This window comes from Vespula pensylvanica, chromosome 10 (assembly GCF_014466175.1).
Source record: "Vespula pensylvanica isolate Volc-1 chromosome 10, ASM1446617v1, whole genome shotgun sequence".
NCBI lineage: Eukaryota > Metazoa > Arthropoda > Insecta > Hymenoptera > Vespidae > Vespula > Vespula pensylvanica.
Window position 1 is genome coordinate 5525070 of NC_057694.1, and position 23086 is coordinate 5548155.

Here is a 23086-nt window from a genome sequence, read left to right on the forward strand (position 1 = left end):
GGGGGGGGGGGACATATTTATCCCTTTAACATTCTTCCGTAAGATAATAAAATCTTCGTATATCGGACATGACTATGAGAGAACGATGGTCGGAGGGAGAACGTGAGTCGTCGGCCATCGCGACCTGAGATACGTGCGACGAGAACGTCGTGCGGCCAAAACCGAAAGTTAAGCTCTCTTCCGGAGCTTTTTGGAATATAAGCATTCTATTTGGTAGGGCAAACGATCGGAGTTTTACAGGGAATCGAGATTAAGGATATGGGTATGGATGATAGAATATTTGGTTACAACTCCATGTCCTGCGCCTCGTCTTCGCTGAAATCGCTCATCGATGACTCGCTATCGGACGACATCCCGTTTCCGGTCCCGCCATTCTCCTGGTCCCTCAATGCCTCTTCCGTTGCATATTTCCTCACGTAATCTATCGAAATATCAAAACGAAATTAAATCGATATCAATAACTTTCATTTATTATTTCTCCTTTTCTGATTATTTCTATCTTTCTCTGTCTTTTTATTTGTTTGTTATTAATAATAAATTAAAATAAAAAAAAAAAAACATACCTGCTACCTTCTTCTTGTATTCCTCTGGTTTGTGAAGATACATAGCAGCTGCATCACCGTTTAGAGGATCGATGGGATTGGGATATGTTAATAGCTGAGGCAGGAAGGATTCGAAAATATTTGACAAGTCTGAAACAATCGAACGGATTATCTTTATCTTATTTTTTCTGATATTAAAACGAATAGAAATTAAGGATAGATCATAATTATTGTAAAAACGAATGTATACCATAGAGGGCAGTCCAAGCCTGGTTTATAACGTCCAGGCATACGGTGCCTGAAACTTCGTCAATGTTAGGGTGGTAGACCTTGTTCATAAACCCGATCGAAGGAGATTTAAAGGGATAATGTTCGGGCAAGTGAACCCTCACCTTCCATATTCCACCCTCGTAAGGTGCTGTAAAGAACAATGGACGATATAGTTACAATGTAACAATTATATATCCGATTCATTATTTCGTTCTCGATTGAAAAATATGATAAAAAGGCAATCATTTACAAAACCTGCAAAATAAAATCGAGAGAATTTGCTGAAAAAGAAAAGAAACGAAAAAAAATAAAACTCCTCAAGAAGTCGTGCCTTTTTCGTTCGGTTAAAAAACAAATCTGCAATAATAATAAAAATCCATAATTTATTATATATATATATATATATATATATATATATATATATATAAAAGAGTTAAATTGCAGAGATCTATGCGTGTAAAAAATAAAAAATTTGTTAGCATCGTCGAAATGACACCATCAAAATGAAATCTCCTTTTTTTCTTCCACTAAACTTCTCAATTGTGTTACCGATTCGCGTTTACTTCGCGAAAGGAAAGGAATAAAAGAACGATTTGCAGCCGATCTTCAGTTAGATCGTTACGATCGACTGTGTACAGTTATCGATGTTATTGCACGATCGGAGATTCAAAGGCTGTACCATAATTCGCGCTACGTTCACGGAAACGAGAACGTTCAACGGTAAAATTTCTCAGAGGGCGATGTTCCTTCGTGGAAATAGAAAAAAGAAAGAACGAGATTTCTTCTACTCGTACAATCTTTCCCATTTAAAAGAAAGGAAGCAAAGAATATTTTATACCCTCAGCAATGATAAAACATTTCAAATACATACATTCGTATAATGAAACGTTAAAGGTGGCTCGAGCATGTAAGAATAGTTCGACCATAATCACCTCAATGAATCGATAATAAAGAGATCGCAACAATATGTTGTATATCTATGTAAATAGAAATTACATATGTATATCTAGTCATAAAGTAAACGTCGCATACGTTATCTAAAATGAATAAATTGTTAAAAGATCACGTTGCGCTTGTCACGATCATACTGCGGAAATAAACCTCTGATTTCCGTTAAAGCTCGATTATTTCATAAGATCTTACTACGATGTTGATTAAATCGAATAATTACTAAGCAAGTATATCTTCGATAAAAATGATTAAAAAAATAACGAAGAATGTATGTATGTATGTATGTATGTATGTATGTATGTATGTATGTACGACATTCTTATTCTCATTGTTTTTACTATTGTTAATAGTCCCACGTAAGTAAGTACGTTTCTATTCGTCATAGATCCGAGTGTCTTTTGCCATCGAATGTTGCAAATTATGCGTACGACGATACGTATACGTTCAGGTATCCGTACTGTATGCGTGAAGGCGAGAAACATGACCCACCTGTCCGTGGTTCACGCACGTGCACACGCATAAACGTGTTGGGGATTCACGGGTGAAAGTATCGATACCCACGCACGCGAGTCATGAGTGTGTCTCCGAGAGTGCATTGCAACATGCACCGCCATCTTTACGGTCTAACTTCTCTCTAACGAAACCTTGACATTTTTTTCCTCTTCTTCTTCTTCTTCTTCTTCTTTTTTTTTTTTGTTGCTTTTTGCACGTCCCTATTCTATCCCTCTCTTCCCGCGTCCTGCTTAACCTTTCTCATCATCTCCTTCGAACTTTCTTTTTTTTTATTTTTTTTATACATAACATTAAGGGTCACTTCCTCTATTTTTCTTATTCATTTCTTATTTTATATATTGTCCGGAAAATAAAATAAACTTTCACGAATAAAACATAAGCGAACGATACGGTAAATGAAATAAAATGAAATTAAATGTTCTTTCCTTTTCTCTATGCAAGTCCATACCCTCCCACTTTCCGTCGGATTTTGTTCTCCTTTACATATATGTACGTATAATCTTACGCCGTAGAAAGTGCGCCCGTACGATAACGTAACCACCACAAACTCGTTTCGTTTCGTTTCGTTCGATCTAAGCACATAGAACGGCATGAAAATTTTCCGTTTGAATTTCGCGCTTATCTCGGACCGCATTCCGACAGAGACAGGAATGAGGTTCCCTATGTTATAAAACTCTTTTACGATTTGCTCCTTGAGAATAAAAAAGTTTTTCATTTACGAATCGCAAATGATTCTTAACTATGGACGTTATACTATGGAAGAATGGTTTTTCTATAGACGATCACTACTGCTAGTCGTCCGACCGGAAACCGGATGCGATTGTCGCGAGTCGTACTGATCGTCACCCGATCGAAATTATTCCTAACGCACGGGAATAGTTCTAGAGTTGAAAATATTCTGAAACTATTTAAACATTACATTATTTCCCTTGAACAAAGCTACGTGGTCAACACTTCACACTTTTTTGAACGATATTCATGAGTTCTTTCTTATTCCTTTCTTGTTCCCGTTTTTCTTACTCTAAAAAAAAAAAAAAAAAAAAGAGTTAAAAAAACTGTTTAAAATATTTCGAGATAGATTAAAAAAAAAAAAAAAAAAAAAAAAGAAGAAGAAGAAGAAACAGATATCGAAGAGAGAAGTAGACCATAATCGATGGAGGTTAGATCTAAAAGTCTCGCGAAAGCGATTTAATATTTGCTGCACACCCTCCTTGATTTTTTTTACAGGTGTATTGGGGGTACCAAGGGATAGAGAAAGTAGTAGGGGGAGAAGGAAGAGGAGGAGGGTGAAACAGTAGTGGTAGACGACGCAGTTCAATATCAATCTTCTTCTCTCTGCGCTTGACCCACTGACCCAATTTTCTTCCTCTCGAGGCGCTCAACGAACAGTGCATATATAATAGTTGGGGGCCTATGCAAACCCGCTAAATACAAACGCATTAACAATAATAAATGAGATATTAGCGTGCAAATGGTAAGAATTCTATGTGGCCTTCGCCCATTGAGGATGTTGTAATATTATGATAGAAACAGAGAGAAAGAGAGAGAGAAAGAGAGAAAGAGAGAAAGTAAAAGAATGTTGGCATGACACGCAGGTGGTATCTATCTCTATCTCTATCTCTATCTCTATCTCTATCTTTCCTACTTTTTCTTTCTCTTTCTGTGTAGATTTTTCTATTAAACTTCAAGTATTTTTCTTCAACCTCGTTGAATTCAATAAAATAAGTATGTACACGTATTTCTTATCTAAAGGACCGATAAGTGAAGGAACCGATCGAAATATATATTTATCTACATATTCCGAATGAAATGGGCCAAATAAATGTTGGTTTAAAGCGTTAGCCCATCGAAAGAAATTTTGTGAATAAATCCAATGGCGTTAAGCTTATATAAAGATAAATTAAAACGCATAATCATATTATTGACATTATAGATTATGTTGTTGTTGTAACAAGTTAGAAGAGTTGCAAAAAGGTCCGATTAAAATTGTTGTCTTTGTCGAGTGTCGAATAGTATGTATATTTAGGTATTTAAGTACGATGTCTAGACTTTAAACTATTCTTTCTCTTTCTCTCTTTCTTTCTCTCGTTATCTATGTGTAATATGTTCATTCTTCCAAGTGGTTTCCCATGAAAACTAGGGATTATTAACGACGTTTGTTCCGAACAAACATACGATACATTGCTTTCGCGAGATACATATCATTCGTTTGGTGTTCCTTGATTCTCAGTTTATCTTATGAGATTCGCGGACCTCAGGCTTTACGTTCGTGATTAGAGTGAACATACGTTGCGTTTATATGTATGTATGTACGATCTTTTATACCGATAACGTTCCTTGATTCTCGTTCCCACGTTGGAGCATCGTGATTTCCGTTTTCGCCGATGAAAGATACGCACTAATTTAAGAGAAAGGAAAAAGAAAAAAAAAAATATATATATATATATAAAAAGGAAAAGAAGAGAAAGAAAAACATAATATCGTATGTATCGTCGAGCAGTACGTTTCGATCGTTTTCCGGGATTTATTTTTTCAAAGGGGTATAGAAATGAAGAAAACGTAAGCGAGAAAATAAAATCGTGAATCATCGCGTGCAAGAGATTAAAACAAGATCTCTTCGTCATTTATTAAACGAACGGTAGCGTATATGTCGTAGCGTAGGTAGAAGAGACACAGAAGGAAAGATAGATAAATAGAGAGCGAGAAAGAGAGACTCGGCGATATTTATCATCGTCCATTTTCGGCTTACGAAATGACGAGCGAGTGTTAGCCGAGATTACGAGCTTCGTGCGATTTGATAAACATGCTCGACCTTTTTATCTGCCTACTCTAAAACCTTCTCTCTCATTCCCTCCCTCCCTCTCTCTCTCTCTCTCTCTCTCCTTCTCTTTTTCAATCTCAATCCCTCTTACTCTTGATCCAGAAACGAAAATGAACATTACCGAATAAGTAAACACATGAGAGAATTTTATTTACTAACGATAACGACGATAAATCGAAAAACGAACGTACGAACTTACGAAAAAGAAATCGTGCGTAATTTTGACGAATAAATTGAAAAAAAGGAAAGAAAAAAAAATATAAAAATATATCAAAAAGATAAATAAATAAATAAATAAATAAATAAATAAAAATAAAAAGAACGATATTATCGAAAAGTTATATAGTATCCGGAGGTAATTTTATTTAAAGTACATACATATGAATATGTATGTATGTAGAAATCAAGCAACCGGAATATGTATGTACATTGATGCTTCTGGCAAAAATCTTCTCTACGTTTCCGTTCCATCCTCACCGCCTACGTGCCCTTTATATGCCCCACGTATAAGATTGCAAAGCCTTTACGTTAATATCGCGTGCATCGTGCCTTGGAATAGAACGAAGCGAGAATTCAATGACATGCCGTTGTTGCTGCTGCTAACCTTGCCTCCTAACATCATAGTCACGCTAATATAACACACTTTCTTTAAACGACGACGATTAGCGACATTATTATCAATAACATCCGTTAGATCTATAAGAAGTCTTCTTTCGTAAACGAGATATATTTTTTTCCTTTATCTTCTCTTTTTTTGTTTTTTCTTCATTCTGCTGTTTTCTTTTTTCTTTTTTCTTTTTCTTTTTCTTTTTCGTGCAAAAAGCGGCTTCATCGATACCATAATTAGTATAATTCCACAACGATAAAACACTCCAGTTCGTTCTTCGTTATCTCAACTCTTCTTTTCTATATTCTTCTATCTATCACATATTTACTAATCACAAATCTCAGAATTTTATATCTCTCTACGAATTGTTTCTTGAATAATTTAACATTGTTAAGTAATAAATTTGTCGACATTTTATAACATTTAGAAATTCTAGACTCTTCTCTTTTTCATTTATATTCCTTCTCTCTTTTTAATTCTATATACGTATTGAATTATAAATCCTTCTATATACGTATAGAATTCATTAATAAAATTGATATCAAATTTATTAAATTAAAAAAAGAAAAAAAAAGAGCAAATGAACGTGTATTTCTGATCACTTTTCAATTATTCCTACTATTGACCCGCATTCGTACGCGCAGAGTTGTGACATACAAATGAACGTTGCGAATTCATCGGATATGCAATCAAATTGTACATCAATGCGTTGCTAAATTAGTAATGGAATTTATCGTAGAGATCGTTATTGCTATGATTATTATAACTAACTAGCTTTAATCTAAATTTTAAGAAAGAAAAGAACAAAAAAGAACGACGTAATTGAATAGTCCAAATTAATAAACCAATCTAAAAACACGATCGAATAAATTTATAATGAACGTATTAATTTTATATCTGGTACCTATTATTCGAAATCCCTTCGATCGGAATTTCGATGACGCACGTTTGCGAAGGTACATACATACATACATACATACATACATACATACATATATACATACGTATATATATATATATACATATATATATATATACACACACACAACGATGAATTTTGCTCGAAGCAAGAGAAGCAACGAGAGTGCGGTGAACGTCGATGCGCGCGCGTGCGTACTTTGAGACTTTCTATATAGACGCAATAAAATGTGTAGTACGAGCTTTCGTAATTTCAATGAAAGAAAGAAAGCCTAATGAATTTATTTTTATGCCATGTCTCTTAGAACAAAGATTATCTAGGTCGAATCATTCGTTATCGGCCGATAATTCAGATAATCGCTCTTTTCCTGTTTTTTCTGTTTCTTTCTTTCTTTCTTTTTTTTTTTTCCTTATATTTTTTACAATCCACAGGATTTAAATACGATATCGCGTCTTTTTTGTTACGTACGAATTTCGGAAAGAAAAGAGGAGAGGAAAAAGGGGGGAAAAAAAGAAGTATGGAAGAGAAAAGAGAGGAAAGAAAAACGAGGGGAGAAAAAGAAAAAAGAACTTTCCTTACGAACTCAAATGCGCTACAAAGCTAATTGTAAGTGACTCCGTGTTCTATACGAACAGAAAAATCTTAGGGCGTATTAGAGCCTTCCCGAGTGTAAAGTGGGTCACCCGTTGCACTGCGGTATCTCCGATGTATATCAAGCGACCGCTCGTTTACAGCCATTTCCAAACGAGCGTGCCACTTCGTACTCCAAAGCAAAACCTTCTGCTATTCTTCTTTCGAGACAAGCCGAGTGTGTATTTACTTCTTCTTCGTAACGTCCTCGAATTATATATATATATATATATATATATATATTGGCACGCAAATATATAATACATACACACCACTTTAGCAAGGCAATCTGACACATTGAACAAATTAAATGCTGCACATCTTACGGTGGAAGGTCGATATTTTTCTAATGATACGCCTCGCTAATTTTATCTATATTAAAAAAAAAAAAAAAAAAAAAAAAAAGAAAGAAATAAAAAAAGAACAGAAAGAAAAAACGAAGCTCGTCATCCGTTTTCTGTTTTTTTCTTTTTTTTTTTTTGTAATCGTTAGATTTATACCCTTTCTATATACATATTCGACGAAACGATAAAACCAAAAAAGAAAACGCACTTCTTTCCCAGTTTTCTCGCTTATCGATTGCTTGATCTAAGTTCTTTGTACTCGCCGAAAGGCAATTATCGATACGCAGTCGCGATAATCCGACTTGTGAAACGTAGAAAATGAAATAATCACGTAATTAGCGGGAAGAGAGCGGTTACTTCATCGTACCGTTGCGCTTACGATCCCTTTCCTTGGTTAAACTTATATTCACTTTTCCAGGAGAGTTTCTAAACGGCAACGATTTTGCGCAGCGGTAGTAATGTAGAAGAAGTCGTGAAGAAGTCTCGCTCGTTACACAATTTTTCATCGTCGTCTACGTACTTACTTACGAACAAAACCAATCGACGACCGTACCTTTTGATATATCTAAACGTTCGTACGAATAGAAAGAGAGTTAATCTTATCAATTTATAACTACGCTATTCATTATACAATTTATATACGTGTGTGTATATATATACATACGTATTTATGTATATATATATATATACACATATATATCTCTAAACTTTGAAACGACGGTTTATTTCGTTCAATCGTGTACATACTTTCGAAAGTTTTCTATTTTCATTCGTAGATATTTCGTCAACAAATCGGGTCGAGAGTTTCCAAACAAAATGGAAAAAAAAAAAAGAAAAAAACACAGAAGGAAAAAAATCTAAAGGAAAAAAAACACACACAGAGAGAGAGAGAGAGAGAGAGAGAAAGAGAGAAAGAGAGAGAAAGAGAAAAAGAAATAATCTACGCGTAAATAAAAGTCATCGTGATATCGCGAAAATTAAAACTGAGAAGGAGCACGTTAATTACGCATATATAAGCGAACGTACTTGGAAACGATCTACCGTAGAAATACATATTTGTAGAAGCGACGTTTCTAGTACCGAAACGATTTGTGGTTTAACTCCGATGAATTATATAGGGGAACGCGAGTTCGCCAGGAGAACGGGACACAACGAGGCAAGAGAAACTGAATAAAATAAATGTTGCTCGGTATATTTACATCGTGCTCGCGCCAAACCCGTCGTGAATTGTCGCTTTATTCCGCAAAACGGGAGATCGTTCGTTTCGAACTGGAAATAAAATGAACGGTTACGAGCTCGAGCTCGAACTCGATTTCTACTAAGAGATCGATCGAACATATTTGTCCGTACGGTACATAGTACTTACTTACGTTCGAAAACCGAATCCGTTTCGTTTTTGTCACGAAACAGAAATCATTTAGAATATTTTCCTCTCGCTCTTTCTACATACATATAATGTGTGTGTGTGTGTGTACGTGTGTGTATATTTATTTATCAAGAAAAAGAAAGAAAGAGAGAGTAAATAAAGTCATGTTGACTCGAACGAAGAGTCTCAAGGCAATCGATTTAAACCTGAAGAACTCGGACTTCTAATCCTGATGGACTACTCGTTAACGAGAAGTCAAGGAACTTTTGGTTCGCGAGACTCCTGCCAATCGATAATGTTCTTCGCACGCGAACCAAGGAAAGCGTAAGTACGCGCCATTGCATAAGTATATCCGGTGTGACGAGAAGAGCACGTCGACCTTGGAATATCAAAATAGAAGGAGAGACGAAATGAACACGTAAAGCGATCCTTCGTCTCAGGACTCTATGTATGTGTATATACATTTATATGTGTATGTATGTATATACGTGCAAGAAAATTGTTCTGGTCCACGAGCTCTTCGCACGCAAAGAAATACATACTATGTACATAGATATACTCGTACGACAACATCATTAATTCAACATTGATCATACACGTTCTTATAATATCTCTACTGGAATTTAAAAAAAAAAAAAATAATAAAAAAAAAAGGAAATAAACTTGTCAAATTAACATAAAAATTTGTCTTAATTAAAGACTCGTGTACATATACGCTTGATACAATGTGATATAGCTATTATAATAAATAAATATATGAATATAAATTATATCTTGAAATTAAAGAAAAAAAAAATAAATAAAGGAAAAAACAGGGAAGAAAAAATATATGTATGTGATATATATATATATATATATATATATATATATATATATATATACTTACTCCCTCGTGGTCCGTAGAATTTGACAGAAAATTCATTGAGTCCTCCGAGGATCGTCACCTCATGTTTGCTTTCTATTCTGTTATATAATGTATATATATATTGAGTTAAGGAAAATAGAGAGAAGACTGAGATAACATTAAACGTTTGAAAGGAAAAAGGAAAAAAAAAAACGATGAAATGAATGTTAATCATGATTATAGATGCAATGAAAAATTGAAGAATATAGGAAATGTCAATATCATTTTCTCTTCGTTTCACGATCGTTAAAACACGTTTCATAGTCTCTCGAGAATGATTGTTATTGATATTACGATTGATGCAACGTAATGAAATGTCGACGATGTAACCCAAACGTGGCGCCATTATTTGCGTAGATTTTTTCTTTTTTATTTCTTGTTTCTTTCCTAAATCATTTACTCCTGCCAACTCGACAAGAGTTAAGATTATTCGTACAATCTGAGAAAAAAAGAAAGGAAAAGAAAAGAAAAATTGTACGAAACGCTCGATTACCTATAACTCTCAACTTTCCCCGAGAATATGACAACCCCACGTTTTATCATCATATCTATTGGTTGTCTCACACGTTAACGCAGGTCATTGGCATGCTTTTATCTCGCGAGCGAGCAGGACTATCGATGAGCTCGGTTAGAAAGTGCTCGCTTATTTCTACAACATTTCTCGCCTCGACCGAATCACTTTTCTTTCGATCTTATATTTCCATTCTTTTTATTTTATTTCTTCTTTCTCTTTTTCTCGCTAACAGAAAAAAAATATTACATCGAAAACATTAAAGCGTCACCTGAAAAAGTTAAGATGCAAACCGTAACGACCATTCCCATTATAAATTAATTAATTGCAATTTATATTCGTACGACATAGTACGATGAAAAAAAGAAAATGTAAAAAGCAAATACGTTCTCTTAAAAAAAAAAGAGAGAGAGAGAGAGAGAGAAAGAGAGAGAATAATAGCAGAGTCAAAAAAAAAAAAAGAACTACTGTTTTTTTTTCTGCAATTTCTCAATATATTTCAAAGTATCTCACGTATTACATGAAAGGATTAAAGCATGGAATCGAGGTAACCGTTAGTAGTAACTCGTCCGCTCGAATTCATTAAATTTCGCTCTATCATCATTACGAGATAAAAGTAAACAGTGAAAAGAAGGAAAAAACAAAGCAATAAAAATCTAATTAAAGAAGGCCAGAAAATGCACGTATACGTATACACAAGACATTGACACACACGCGCGCGTGCACGAACTACGTAGTAAGATAACGATAAAAAATATCCTGACGCAAATTAGGTTGTTTATAAATAACTTTAAAAATATTCGGATACATAAGCACATTCGTAAAATAATTTAGTTATTATCACGATACCTTTATCGACCACTGTCGTCGTCCAAATATATACGTACTAATGTATCTAATAAAATTTATAATTATCTATCGATATCCCCTTCTCAATTTCACTTATGATTTTAAACGAAAAAAAAAAAAAAAAAAAAAAAAAAAAAAAAAAAGAAAAGAAAAGAAAAAAAAAAGAAAGAAATGAAAATACGTTCGCGTCGCGTTGACCGCGATTACGCACTCTGGTTCGAGATCATTGAAGCAAAGAAAACGAAAAACAATAAAATTACAAACGATAAGGTGCGGCTCGAGTCTGTAACGCGTAATGATAAAATGCAACGGTAGAAACTACTACGGTTGTTATTAAAGTTAGCGATAGTGAGGGCGAGATAGAGAAGTTTGCTATCTAGATTGTAAACGTAAGAAAACGTGACGATTCTCTTCCTAGTGAAAAGAGGAAGAGAGAAAGAGAGAAAAAGAGAGAAAGAGAGAAAGAGAAAAAAAGAGAGAAAGAGAGAGAGAGAGAGAGAGAGAGAGAGAGAGAGAGAGAGAGAAAGAGGAAGAGAAAGAGTGAAAAAGAATAAAGAAAAACAAATAAAGAAACGACCGACTTATATCTATAGCCGACCAGGTGAATAGATAGTTTGATCGTTATAAAAGCTGCGTTTAGATAATCATTACTTTGTTTCTCGGATCGAATAATAGTATCACGGAATGTTCCGTTTCCGAACACGCTCTAGAATACATAATGAAAACTCATGTAGTGTGTTTAACTAGCGACCAATCGTTTTCCTAGTTCCACAAGGAAAAACTACTTGAGCATTCGAGGTTACAAAGTTCCTAGATTGTTCTCTTTCACATTGAAAGCTTCCCTTTTCTTCTTTCTACGTGACCTCCTACATCGCGATACTAAGAGACTAATGCATGTAAGCCACTAAAGTCTCATCGATCGGTTTCGAAACAAGTTTCTACAAATTCCAATCGATAATGCGTTCAATAATGATCTCAATAAATTTTTCTTTTCTTTTTTTTTTTTCCCCACCACGAAGAAGATAAAACCCAAAGGAAAAATATTTTCTAATAGAACTAAAGAATCGAAAAGTATATATGATTTTAATTACGTTCAAACTTGATAAACGTCTCGTTTAAAACTATATATATATTCTGATCTCACCGATCATCCTCGCGTTTGATTACCTTAGATAAAAAAAAAAAAAGAAAGGAAAAAGAAGATTCTTTTTCGAATTATCGGACTTGTTGGACTTGCAACACTCGAGGACGCGGTATCGTTTCAATGGCCACCTACAACGGAACGACCTTTCTGCTTACGATTCCATCAAGGTTTCGTGCCTTCCACGATGAACAAAGCGAAGCGAGATACGCTATAACGTCGTCCCCTATTTACGTAGCGTGCGAAGGAGTTTTACAAAAAGGGGAAAAAAAATCGAACGATCGAGGAATGTTGTTGTAGAAAATATTTGCTTTGAAAAAATACATTTACTATAGCCATCGTCTACTCTATCTATTCATCTCTCTCTCTTTCTCTTTGATTCTCTATTTTATAAGGTGCGTCCAGATGCCTCGCCCAAATGTCACAATAATGTGTCAGACTTAATAAATTTTCATGACCTAATCAAAGGAAGGAGAGCTTCACCGAATGGAATTCGAAAAAGAAAAAAGGATAAAACAAGAAATGCAAAAAAAACACAAAAATAAATAGAAACATGATCGCAGGACCTTCCGGATAATATATCCACGATAACACACGATTCGTACAAACGGAAGTTTGCGTTACAAAGTCTCCCTAAACCAACTGACTCTTCCCTTTTTTATCGGAAATTAGTGATCACCGAAGAGAAGCAAACACAATGCAATTTATCTTTTTATCGATCATACCTAAGTCCCTGAGTTTGCTACTAACGATTTCTTACGTCATCGCGCGTATTACCAGGATTTTCACGATACACTAAAAAAGGAACATTCATTAATGCGGAATATCGATAATGATAGACGTAATATTACGATCGAATTGCGTTCGAATTGCGATATACTCCTCCAGATAATTTATTTGGTTGATTAACGAGAAATCAAATTTTATGTCGATAAACATGTTCGCACTACCATAGCGAGAGAGAACCCATTCCATTAAGGTGAAACCGTTACGGATCTCCGTTGATAACCCTGTTCATTAGAATCTAATCGATTAGGTTAATATCCCTCCGAAACGCAAACACAAATACACACATACACACGAAGTTGGAAAATCATTTCGGTGGAAGGACCACCGAACCCGAAACCTTCGAAAATTTCGTTAATGCTTTCGTTTTCGTTAACCGCCTACAATATGTTTACCCTTTCGTGTTCAATCTTCTCTCTTCTCCTCTATCCTTCGCGAAAGACACCTTTGCTCGATCATCCGACAAAAATTTTAAAGAAGAAGTATGTAAATACCTATACCTATATATCTTTATAGATACATATTTATTTATGTACGCCGAAGAAGTATAACTTATGTCAACTAATAACACGTACTCGCATGCCAAGTCGTATGAATTTTCGTTTTGTCGTATAATAAAACGATTCACGTATGCACCTTCGAGTTTTACGTGACCATCAAGCTTATCACAGAGCGTGACACACATCGTTAATCTCTTTGGGATCCTTCTTATGCACGTCCGTAAACGAAGAAATTTGCTTTACAACGATTTATGATCTATCTATCCTCGTGATATTTGTCAGCTATTAGATTAAAACAGAAGAAAGAAAGAAAGAAAGAAAGAAAGAAAGAAAGAATAACAGATAAAACTGTTGTCCTACGATTATCGATATGTTAAACGTAATTAAATATTCCGTCTGTTTGTCTATCTATCTCCTTGTCTCTTTTTCTTACAACGTAGGAACAACTTTGAGTCGAGTCTGGTATACGTGACCAGCCATATTTGTTAAGAGGAAAAAAAAAAAAAGAAAAAGGAAAAATTAAAAAATAACGAGCTGTTATCGCTAAGAACTTATTGCTAATACGAGACCGAAGATTTTATTTAACAATCAATGAGTTTCACAAGGAGTGGCAATTTTTTTGCTCATTTAACGTGCAGACACACGAACAACTACTCTCTGCTCTTTTCCATACGTTGAGCACGCGTTCACGGACGAGAAGAAGACGGATAATATTCTAACAACTTCCTCTTAATCCCATCATTCGTGTCCCGTAACGAATGAACAAGAAAAACAAAAAAAAAAAAAGAAAAGTAAAGGGGAAGAAAAAAGAAAAAAGAGAAAGAAAAAATTGAAGAAAGAAGGAAAGAAAGAAAAAAGAAGAACGAGAAGAATTCTGTAAGACTCGATACTGTTACAAAACAATCATTCTTAAACACGTTGGAAATAAAGATGGCGTGTTGCAAGAAACGAACAAATCTCGAGCAGTGTAATCGATCAAACATTTTACGTTGACTTGCAGAAAGGGATGCCAAAAAAGAAAAGAAAAAAATTTGGACGGGTAAATACATGTACGTATTTTATATGTATGTATATACATGTGTATACATACGTCATATAATAAAATAAAACCAAAGAAAAGGATCATCCGTCTATCTCCACCATTGTGCCGACGCATTCGCTCGCGTGTCGTTCTGAAGATAAAAAAGGATAGAAAACGCAAGGTCTTTACTTGTTGAAAAGCAATAACAGAAGCTGTGCGATATAAAAAATCTATTACTCTAAGTTTCCTTTTACTAGATGTACCATATTCATATACTATACTTTCGTCTCTTATTTTGTGATAAATACAATCGTCGTGTGAACGTTATTCTTGTTTATATATATATATATATATATATATATATATATATATATACCGAAGTTTAAAAATTATATCCATTGAAACACGCGATTGGGTATATAATGTATGACATCATTGTGAAGTTAAATGGCAGAGAAATAATAATAACAATAATAATATTAAAAAAAGCAGTAAACTTTAGTTACTGGCTACTATTGATAAAAGCTAACTTCTTATTGTTTCTTGATAAGAATTATTAATATCAAAATAATTATCATCAAGAACAATTTCCCAGACACCGTTATTACTTTTAACCGCAACAACAAAGCTTTATCCATTATCGAATAAGATGTCAGGGTATAGAAAAGTGAAGCAACACAAAAACACGGAAACTTTTAAGAGCACGTTGTTTATGTTGTCTCGATTGGAAATGATGTCTTCTTTCGATCTCAGGGATTTTAAGAGCGTGTTCCAAGGGAGTTCTAAGATTTCACTAAAATATTCAAGAATGTTCCGCGTAAAATTAGCAAGAGCCAACTTTTTTTTTTACTTTAGTTTGATTCTAGTTTTAGAGACAATACGAATGAGCCGGCAATTTGGAGAGAGAGAGAGAGAGAAAGAGATCGTTGTCGTTCCAAAAAAAAAAATTATATGAAGATAGTAACGCGCGATCTTTGGAAAATCTTCTGAAGATTTCGCTAACCAATAAAAAAGAAAAAAGAAGAAAGAAAATTTGTCAATCCCTGCTCGATCTATTTGTGCAGCCCTACCTATCTTACTTTTAAAAAGACCAATTGGCTTACGAGAATACAATGAAGCAAAAAGAAAGAGAACGCCTTTGTTAGTTAAGCCTTCGTTAACACTTAATACGGGAAAACGATACGAGCTGATAAAGCAGAATGAGTTTTTAATTCTATAAAAGAAAAGGAAAAGAACGTACGCGTTTATTTCTCTCCCCCCCCCCTCTTTCTTGTTGTCACTCTCTTTGAAAATGCTAAACAAAAAAAAATACAAGAGAGAGAGAGAGAGAGAGAGAGAGAGAGAGAGAGAGAGAGAGAGAGAGAGAGAGACAAAGAACGACTCGGCCGCGATAGTTTCGTGAGTCAGGGGCAAACACGCCTTTAAATTGGAACATAAAATCTGATGTGGTTGCGAGAACGTTTAAAACAGACGTGACTCTGTGCCAGATGAAAGGAAACGATTTATTGTAAACCATGAGGAGAGGCCGATCGACAGTGCACACGTGTCATCCCGTGTTCGGAATGAAATTGAAATAGTGATTTACGTGAACTGAAGACATTTTTAACGGGACGTCCAATTCGAATGGAAAACACAAATATAATTCAATACAATTCAAAACAAATACGAGGCTACTTTTTCGAAATGGCTTTAAATGGGTCAAACGGAGTTTTTTTCTCAAAATAAAAAAATTACATGTGAAAATAGGGTCGAAGAGTTTAATAGGAAAGATATAAAATTTCTCTTGGATTTATATGCTGAGAATTATCAAAGGATCTATTATCGATCATTGATATCTAAACAATATATAAATAAACAATAGTAAAAAGCAAATGTATTCACGAATCAATAAAAATCTTTCAGAGAAAGTATTTTCACATATAGATACCTGATATTCTTATCGTTTTCCATTTGGACACTTCTTCGATATTCCCTATTTTACATCAACCTTCGATCGCAAACGAAATCATTCAATAGATAAATATTGAAAAAGTGACACGAAAGAAAAGTGTGATCGACGAGAACTTTCGAAATTTCTTTGTCGTTTTTCTTATCGATCGCGAGACGCGACGTTTTAACGAAATTTTTTAATTAATTTTTACTCCTCGAATCGATAACGAAAAACATCGTTGGAGATATCGAACAAACGCAAGGACAAATCGAAAGAACTATACGCGCATAGATGTGTTTCTAAAAGGGTCTCGCGCGCTACAAGCGAGTTTTCGATCTCTGAAAATAGATCATTCGTCGCAAGAAACGTCGACCAATGTACAACGTACCTACGTACGTAGGTACATACGTACGTAAATATGTATATATCTATGTGTACGTAAATCTACGTCAGAGGACTGAAAGATAAAGGCCCTAGGAATGGAAAGTTACCAGAAACGTGTGTTTGTGTGTGTGTATATATATATATATATATATATATATATATATGCATAATACGTACGCATGATATTCATACATACATATATACATCTATACGTATATATAACATACATCGACGAGATTAAAGATTCAGAAAAAAGAAAAAAGGGCAGAGATAGCCCATTCACTCGTATTACTTTGTAGAAACGATTGTCCTAACTTTAACGCCACACACATAACGCATACATAAACTGATCGATATATCGCGAAAAAAGAAACGCGGGAAAAGTTACGTTTACAAAAAAGAAAAATTGTAGGATTCGTATCATATAGAAAAATGTCAAAAGGATCGTATACCATGCATTTCTAAAATAACCGACGTCAATTATAGCAAATAACTTCTGTATACTTAAATACGTATGGAATTTTACATTTCGTAACTTTGACGAAAGTAGATACGTTGTACTTTGTCTCTATAAATGTCATTTTAAAAAGAAACAAATAACTACGAATCGGGCAAAAGTATCGATTCCTATTGAACTATCACGTCGAGTAGTACACCAGTACTAATGTGACGACAACGGGGTTACGTCAAACGGGAAATAAATTTTCGTAGTTCGAGGTCGATTACTGTATAAGAAAGACTACATAAATATATACATAAATACGTACATGCATACGTACATACATACATACATACGTTTATAAGTATGCTCGCATGTTAACGCACGTAGGCGAGAAGGCTCGCGTTGCGCGTCTTTATCAATTGAGAGAAGTAGACGCGAGGTGCCATCATTGAAAGTGCCAGACGCGGGAAATTTGAAAACTTTAAATCATTTCCTTCGAATTTTCCGGTTTCACGATAATTCATCGGAGTAGATACATTTTTTTTCTCGATTCGTATAAAGAAATACGAAGAGATAAAGATAAAGATAGGAATAGAGATAAAGACAAAGATAGAGATAGAGATAGAGGAAAAGAAATAGAGAAAGAATAAATATATATGACAAACTTTCGCGAAAAAGCATTGATTCGCTCTCGATTTGCGTCAGAGTTAAGCTTCCAACGACGTACGTTCTATAGTCGTCCGTTTTATTTTTACGTGCAACTGCGAAGAGTCTCGTTACGTTCTCGTCGATCCCGCTCGTCTGTTCGTTCAAAGAAACGAGGCCGAAACGAACGTCGCGATTGCAACGTCTCCATTGCTTATACTGTTCCTTCGCGCTCGTATTATCCTTCACCCCTTGCTCCTCACTTATCCCCACCCACTCTCACGTGTCTATCTGTCTTTCTCATTTCATTCTTACACGCGCACGCTCGTAGAAAACGATCATTCAACTTCGTAACTCTTTTGATGATATTGGACCATCGTTAAAACGTCTAGAGAAAATTTTGATTGAATATTCCTAGCGTAAACGATCTACATTTTATATATGATATAATACTATTTACCTCCTCCATTCTCTCTCTCTCTCTCTTTCTCTTTCTAGATAACTTATCAAATACATTATAAGTGTAATAGATACGTAGCTAAAATAAAATCCAATTAAAAGCTTCAAAAAATGGACGGATATATTTGAAAGAGAGAAAGATGGACGACGATCGGTGGCAAAGAGAAGAAGGGTTCGTGAAAGAAATTAAGGGATATAAAAAGATGAGACGACTAAATGCAACATCGAGAAAAAGAACGCCGAAGCTAACTACATATCTACATATCTACATATGTATGTATCTATATATGTATGTATAAGTATGTGCGTATTACTCTGTCTTTCTCCTTCTTTATCTATCTCTGTCAGCTATCGAGTACCTACTCCCCGACCGCCCACCCACCCGCCTGATCACCCCTCCATCCCAACGTTCTCTTCGCCCCCTCTCCACGCTCCCCTCCCCACTACGAAAATGCAAGCGCGTATGTATGTATTTTCCAAGTGTATTTCTTAAACGAGAATAGAGACTCTTAATATATCGCGAGAAGTTGTTAGCGGAGACGTGTACGATCAGCTGGTTAAAAACAGCTGTGTACCCGTGCGTCCGTCAACTCGTTCGTTCTATACTTCCCGTCTGTTTCAAGAAAAATTGAAACGGCCCTCATACTCTTCTCTCTCTCTCTCTCTCTCTCTCTGTCTCTCGCCTCGTTTCGTCGAAGGCATCGTACATCGCCATTGTGGGCCCGTGCAACCATTGTGTGCACGTTGCCGTGTAAATCTCCAGTGTCTCCTTCTCCCCCTCGCACTCGATCTCCCTGCACCTACCCCTCGTCGTACTAACCCCCACCACCTACTGAAGCCTTTAGCGCACATCCCCACCAAATTCACTGTCGTTTCCCCTCTCGGTGCTATCGTTCCGAAGATTAGTGTAGTAGTAGTATCAGTAGGTAAGTAGTAATAGTGTAGTAGTAGTATGATGTGTGTAGTAAAATAATAATAATAATAATAGTAGTAGTAGTAGTAGTAGTAGTAGTAGTAGTAGTAGTAGTAGTAGTAGTAGTAGTAGTAGTAGTAGTAGTAGTAGTAGTAGTACTAGTAGTAGTAGTAGTAGTAGTAGTAGTAGTACTAGTAGTAGTAGTAGTAGTAGTAGTAGTACTAGTAGTAGTAGTAGTAGTAGTAATAGTAATGCAGTATTGATAGTAATAGTAGTAGTGTAGTAATAGTAATGCAGTATTGATGGTAATAGTAGTAGTAATAGTTGTGTAATAGTAGTGTTGTATTGATAGTAATAGTAGAATAGTAGTAGTAATAGTAATAGTTGTATGATAGTAATAGAATAGTAGTAGTAATAGTAATAGTTGTATGATAGTAATAGAATAGTAGTAGTAGTGTAATAGTAGTAGTAATAGTAATGTAAAGTAATAGTATAGTAATGTAGAGTAGTAATAGTAATATTAATGTAGAGTAGTAGTAGAATAGTAGTAGTAATAGTAATAGTAATGTAGAATAGTAGTAGTAGTAGTGTAGTAATACTAATGTAGAATAGTAGACTAGTATAATAGTAATGTAGTAGTGTAGTAGCAGCAGCAGCAGCAACACACCAGCAGCACCAGCAGCGCAGCAATAGCAACAGCAGGAGGCATGGTCGATCGTATATGCCCCCGATAAACAAACGGACTGACACACGACTTATGCACGCACATAGACACATCATATGTACATACATATGCGCGCGCATGCACGCTCATACACACTGACCCTCTCCGACACTTGCAAAGAGAACTCTAATGTCGAGTCACTTCTATATTCCATTGCGAACACGTGTGTGATAGAAAAACGGAAAGAGAGAAAAAGAGAAAGACAGAGAGAGAGAGAGAGAGAGAGAGAGAGGGAGAGAGAGAGAGAACGAACGCGTCGTGGCAAGGGGTTGCTGAGAGACGAAGAAAAACGACTAGATGACGAGAATGTAGAAAGATAGAAAAAGAAAGCAATAGTTTAGATAATAGAGAGAAGAAAGATAAATGAAGAAAGAAAGAGAGAGACAGACAGACAGACAGACAGACAGACAGACAAATAGATAGATAAATAGATAGAAAAAAGGAGGGGAGAGATGTTAGAAAAAAGTTTCAAGGATACAGTTTGATAACGTCCGTGTCCATACGTCGTTTTCCAGCGCTGGGGGACGACATATTTGTCGGCTGTTATTGGCAAGTAAGAGCCCTTCGTACCCGAGTCCTTGGATCAGCTGTGCCACCCGATCGTAGCTCCACGCACGAAGGTCCTCCACGAGAGTCCGCTACGTATCCAGCGCGCACGGCTTCGTGAACTCACGGGTAAACGCTCCTCCTCCTCCTCCTCCTCCTCCACCACCGCCACCACCACCACCGACTCCTCCTCCTCCTCCTCCTCTTCTTCTTCCTCCAACGCCGCAACCGACTCCTCTTCTTTTCTTTTTCTTCTTCTCCTCCTCCTCCTCCTTCCTCCTCCACCTCCTCGTCGTCGTCGTCGTCGTCTCCTTTTCACGGTAACGCGCCGCACTCTGTCCGTCGCACCAACAACGCTGCTGAATATCGAGCACCGAGAAAGAAAAACAAAGACACGCGCACCCAATAATCACCGTACGACGTCTTTGTCTTTGTCTTTGTCGTGGTCTTTGTCGTCGTCGCCGTTTTGGCTTTCGTTTTTACTATCGCCGATCTGCCAACGCGATAGAGAAACGCTCGAATAAACAACGACGCGCGAGATACACTGCCAGACGACGACGTCGTAAACCCGACGACGGCCAATCCGAGCTCTTCTTACAGGAAAAAATAATCCCTTGTCGGTGATTCAAGTAAACGACGCGGCGCGACGTTAACAAAATAGACTGATCCTCCGAACGTCAAACCGAACGAACTAACGTCCGATCGTCCGTCCGTCCGTCCGTCCGTCCGTGCTTTCGTTCGTCCGTCTCTCCGTCCCTCCTCCGTCCGTCTATCCCTCCGTTCGTCCGTTCGTCCGTCCGTCCGTCCGTCCGTTCGTTCGTCCGTTCGTCCGTTCGTTCGTTCGTTCGTTCGTTCGTTCGTTCGTCCGACCGACCGTCCGTCCGTCAGTCCGTCCGTCCGTCCGACCGACCGTCCGACCGACCGACCGATCGACCGACCGAACGATAAATAGACCGAAATTACGACGTGTCGTATATCTTCTCTTTGTTAGTCGCACACTTCTAAACCGATCGAGAGAGGACTCCTCTGTAAGCTTCAAAGAATCATTTCGTTCTCGGCTACGAAGCACGAGCAAAGCGCGACTCCAAGTCGCACGAATGCGTCTCTTCGACGCACGACAACAAAACGATATCCCTTTCCTCTGTTTTTCTTTTTTCTCTCGCGCTCACTCGTTCGCCCTCCGCCTCTCTCGTTACACCACCGGCTTGTTCTTCTCACTCTGTCTGTCTCTTTCTCTTTCTCTTTTTCCCCTCTCTCTTTTTCTCTCTCTCTCTCTCTCTCTCTAACACTCCTTCACACCCACCACACACAACCTGTCAACCCACGGACGACTTCACTGCATCTGCGATACTGCTCTCTCCTCGACGTACTGGACTCTCCTTCTTACCCCCTCCACGCTATTCCTCTCTTCCTCTCTCTCGCTCTACCACGACCTACACGCGCTTCACCTAATTCCCACGAGATGGCACTCAACCGTTCGAGCCGCCATCTTGTTCCTACAGAGGCGGGCTTTTCAAGCTTCTCGTAGATCACGTTCAACGTGCTACGTTATATCGAAGTTGGCTAGATTCTCGAAATTTCGTACACTTAATTCTATCGCGTATGATTTTATCAGTTTTCCTATATATTTTTGTACGATATTTTTTTTTTTCGTTCTATACACGAAAAACGCTTCATTTTTTATATCGAGAATCGAACATTTTAGGTACAACGTCGATCCGACTGTAATAATACTAATTCGTACTTTTAATAACGATGAATGATGCAACGTTATGCATATGTCATATTTATTTTTAACCTAAAATGTTAAATGACTTACCAAAAATAGAAGAGAAATTGACTTCAGCACGATAAGATGAAAAAACACGTTCCCGAGTATTTTTCCTTTGGATTGAAGACAATTTATTTATGTTTGGTCTCAATTGAATGTCGTAGAAAGCATTATGTTTCATAGCGTGAAAAATCAATCGATTGAAGATTTTGTAAGCAACGATATCGCCGAATAAGCACCTTTTTCAAAAACTGATGCAAAATCCATCGTGCATTACGTTACATTAGCGACGTTAAGTTACATACGTATCGACGTATAGAAAAACGATAAACAAAATAATAGCATTAGGTACAACGTGAAGATAGGCAAGTATCTTTCTTAGCTTGTAATTGGTCCAATCTTTCCAAATGGCTGAACGATTCAAACTGAAATCAAAATTTTATAATTTTTATTTTATTAACGTACGAGTAGCATCGAGAGATTGAAAACATGATTACACAACAGATGTAATTATTTATTAAAAAAGTATAAAATTAAATGAATTAGAAAATTTGTATATATGTAGATATTAGAAAAAAATTTCACATTAAATTAGAA

At 36.3% G+C, this 23086-nt stretch overlaps 1 protein-coding gene across 4 annotated transcripts; it reads right to left on the reverse strand.

Annotated features, from left to right (window-relative positions):
• Positions 1-6: 6 nt before the first annotated feature.
• LOC122632566 (ubiquitin-conjugating enzyme E2 H) lies at positions 7-22770 on the reverse strand. Of its 4 annotated transcripts, XM_043819507.1 has the most exons (6): positions 20651-21532; positions 9850-9926; positions 4602-4674; positions 793-960; positions 564-692; positions 7-421 (listed from the first exon to the last, which is right to left on the reverse strand). In XM_043819507.1, the coding sequence occupies exons 2-6, from the start codon at positions 9883-9885 to the stop codon at positions 285-287; spliced, it is 543 nt and encodes a 180-aa protein (XP_043675442.1). In that variant the 5' UTR covers positions 9886-9926; positions 20651-21532; the 3' UTR covers positions 7-284. The 4 variants fall into 4 exon arrangements, with proteins under 4 accessions (XP_043675442.1, XP_043675441.1, XP_043675438.1 ...); XM_043819506.1 differs by lacking the exon at positions 4602-4674 and having other exon boundaries at positions 20651-20890; XM_043819503.1 differs by lacking the exons at positions 9850-9926; positions 20651-21532 and adding an exon at positions 5476-6126.
• Positions 22771-23086: the final 316 nt, after the last annotated feature.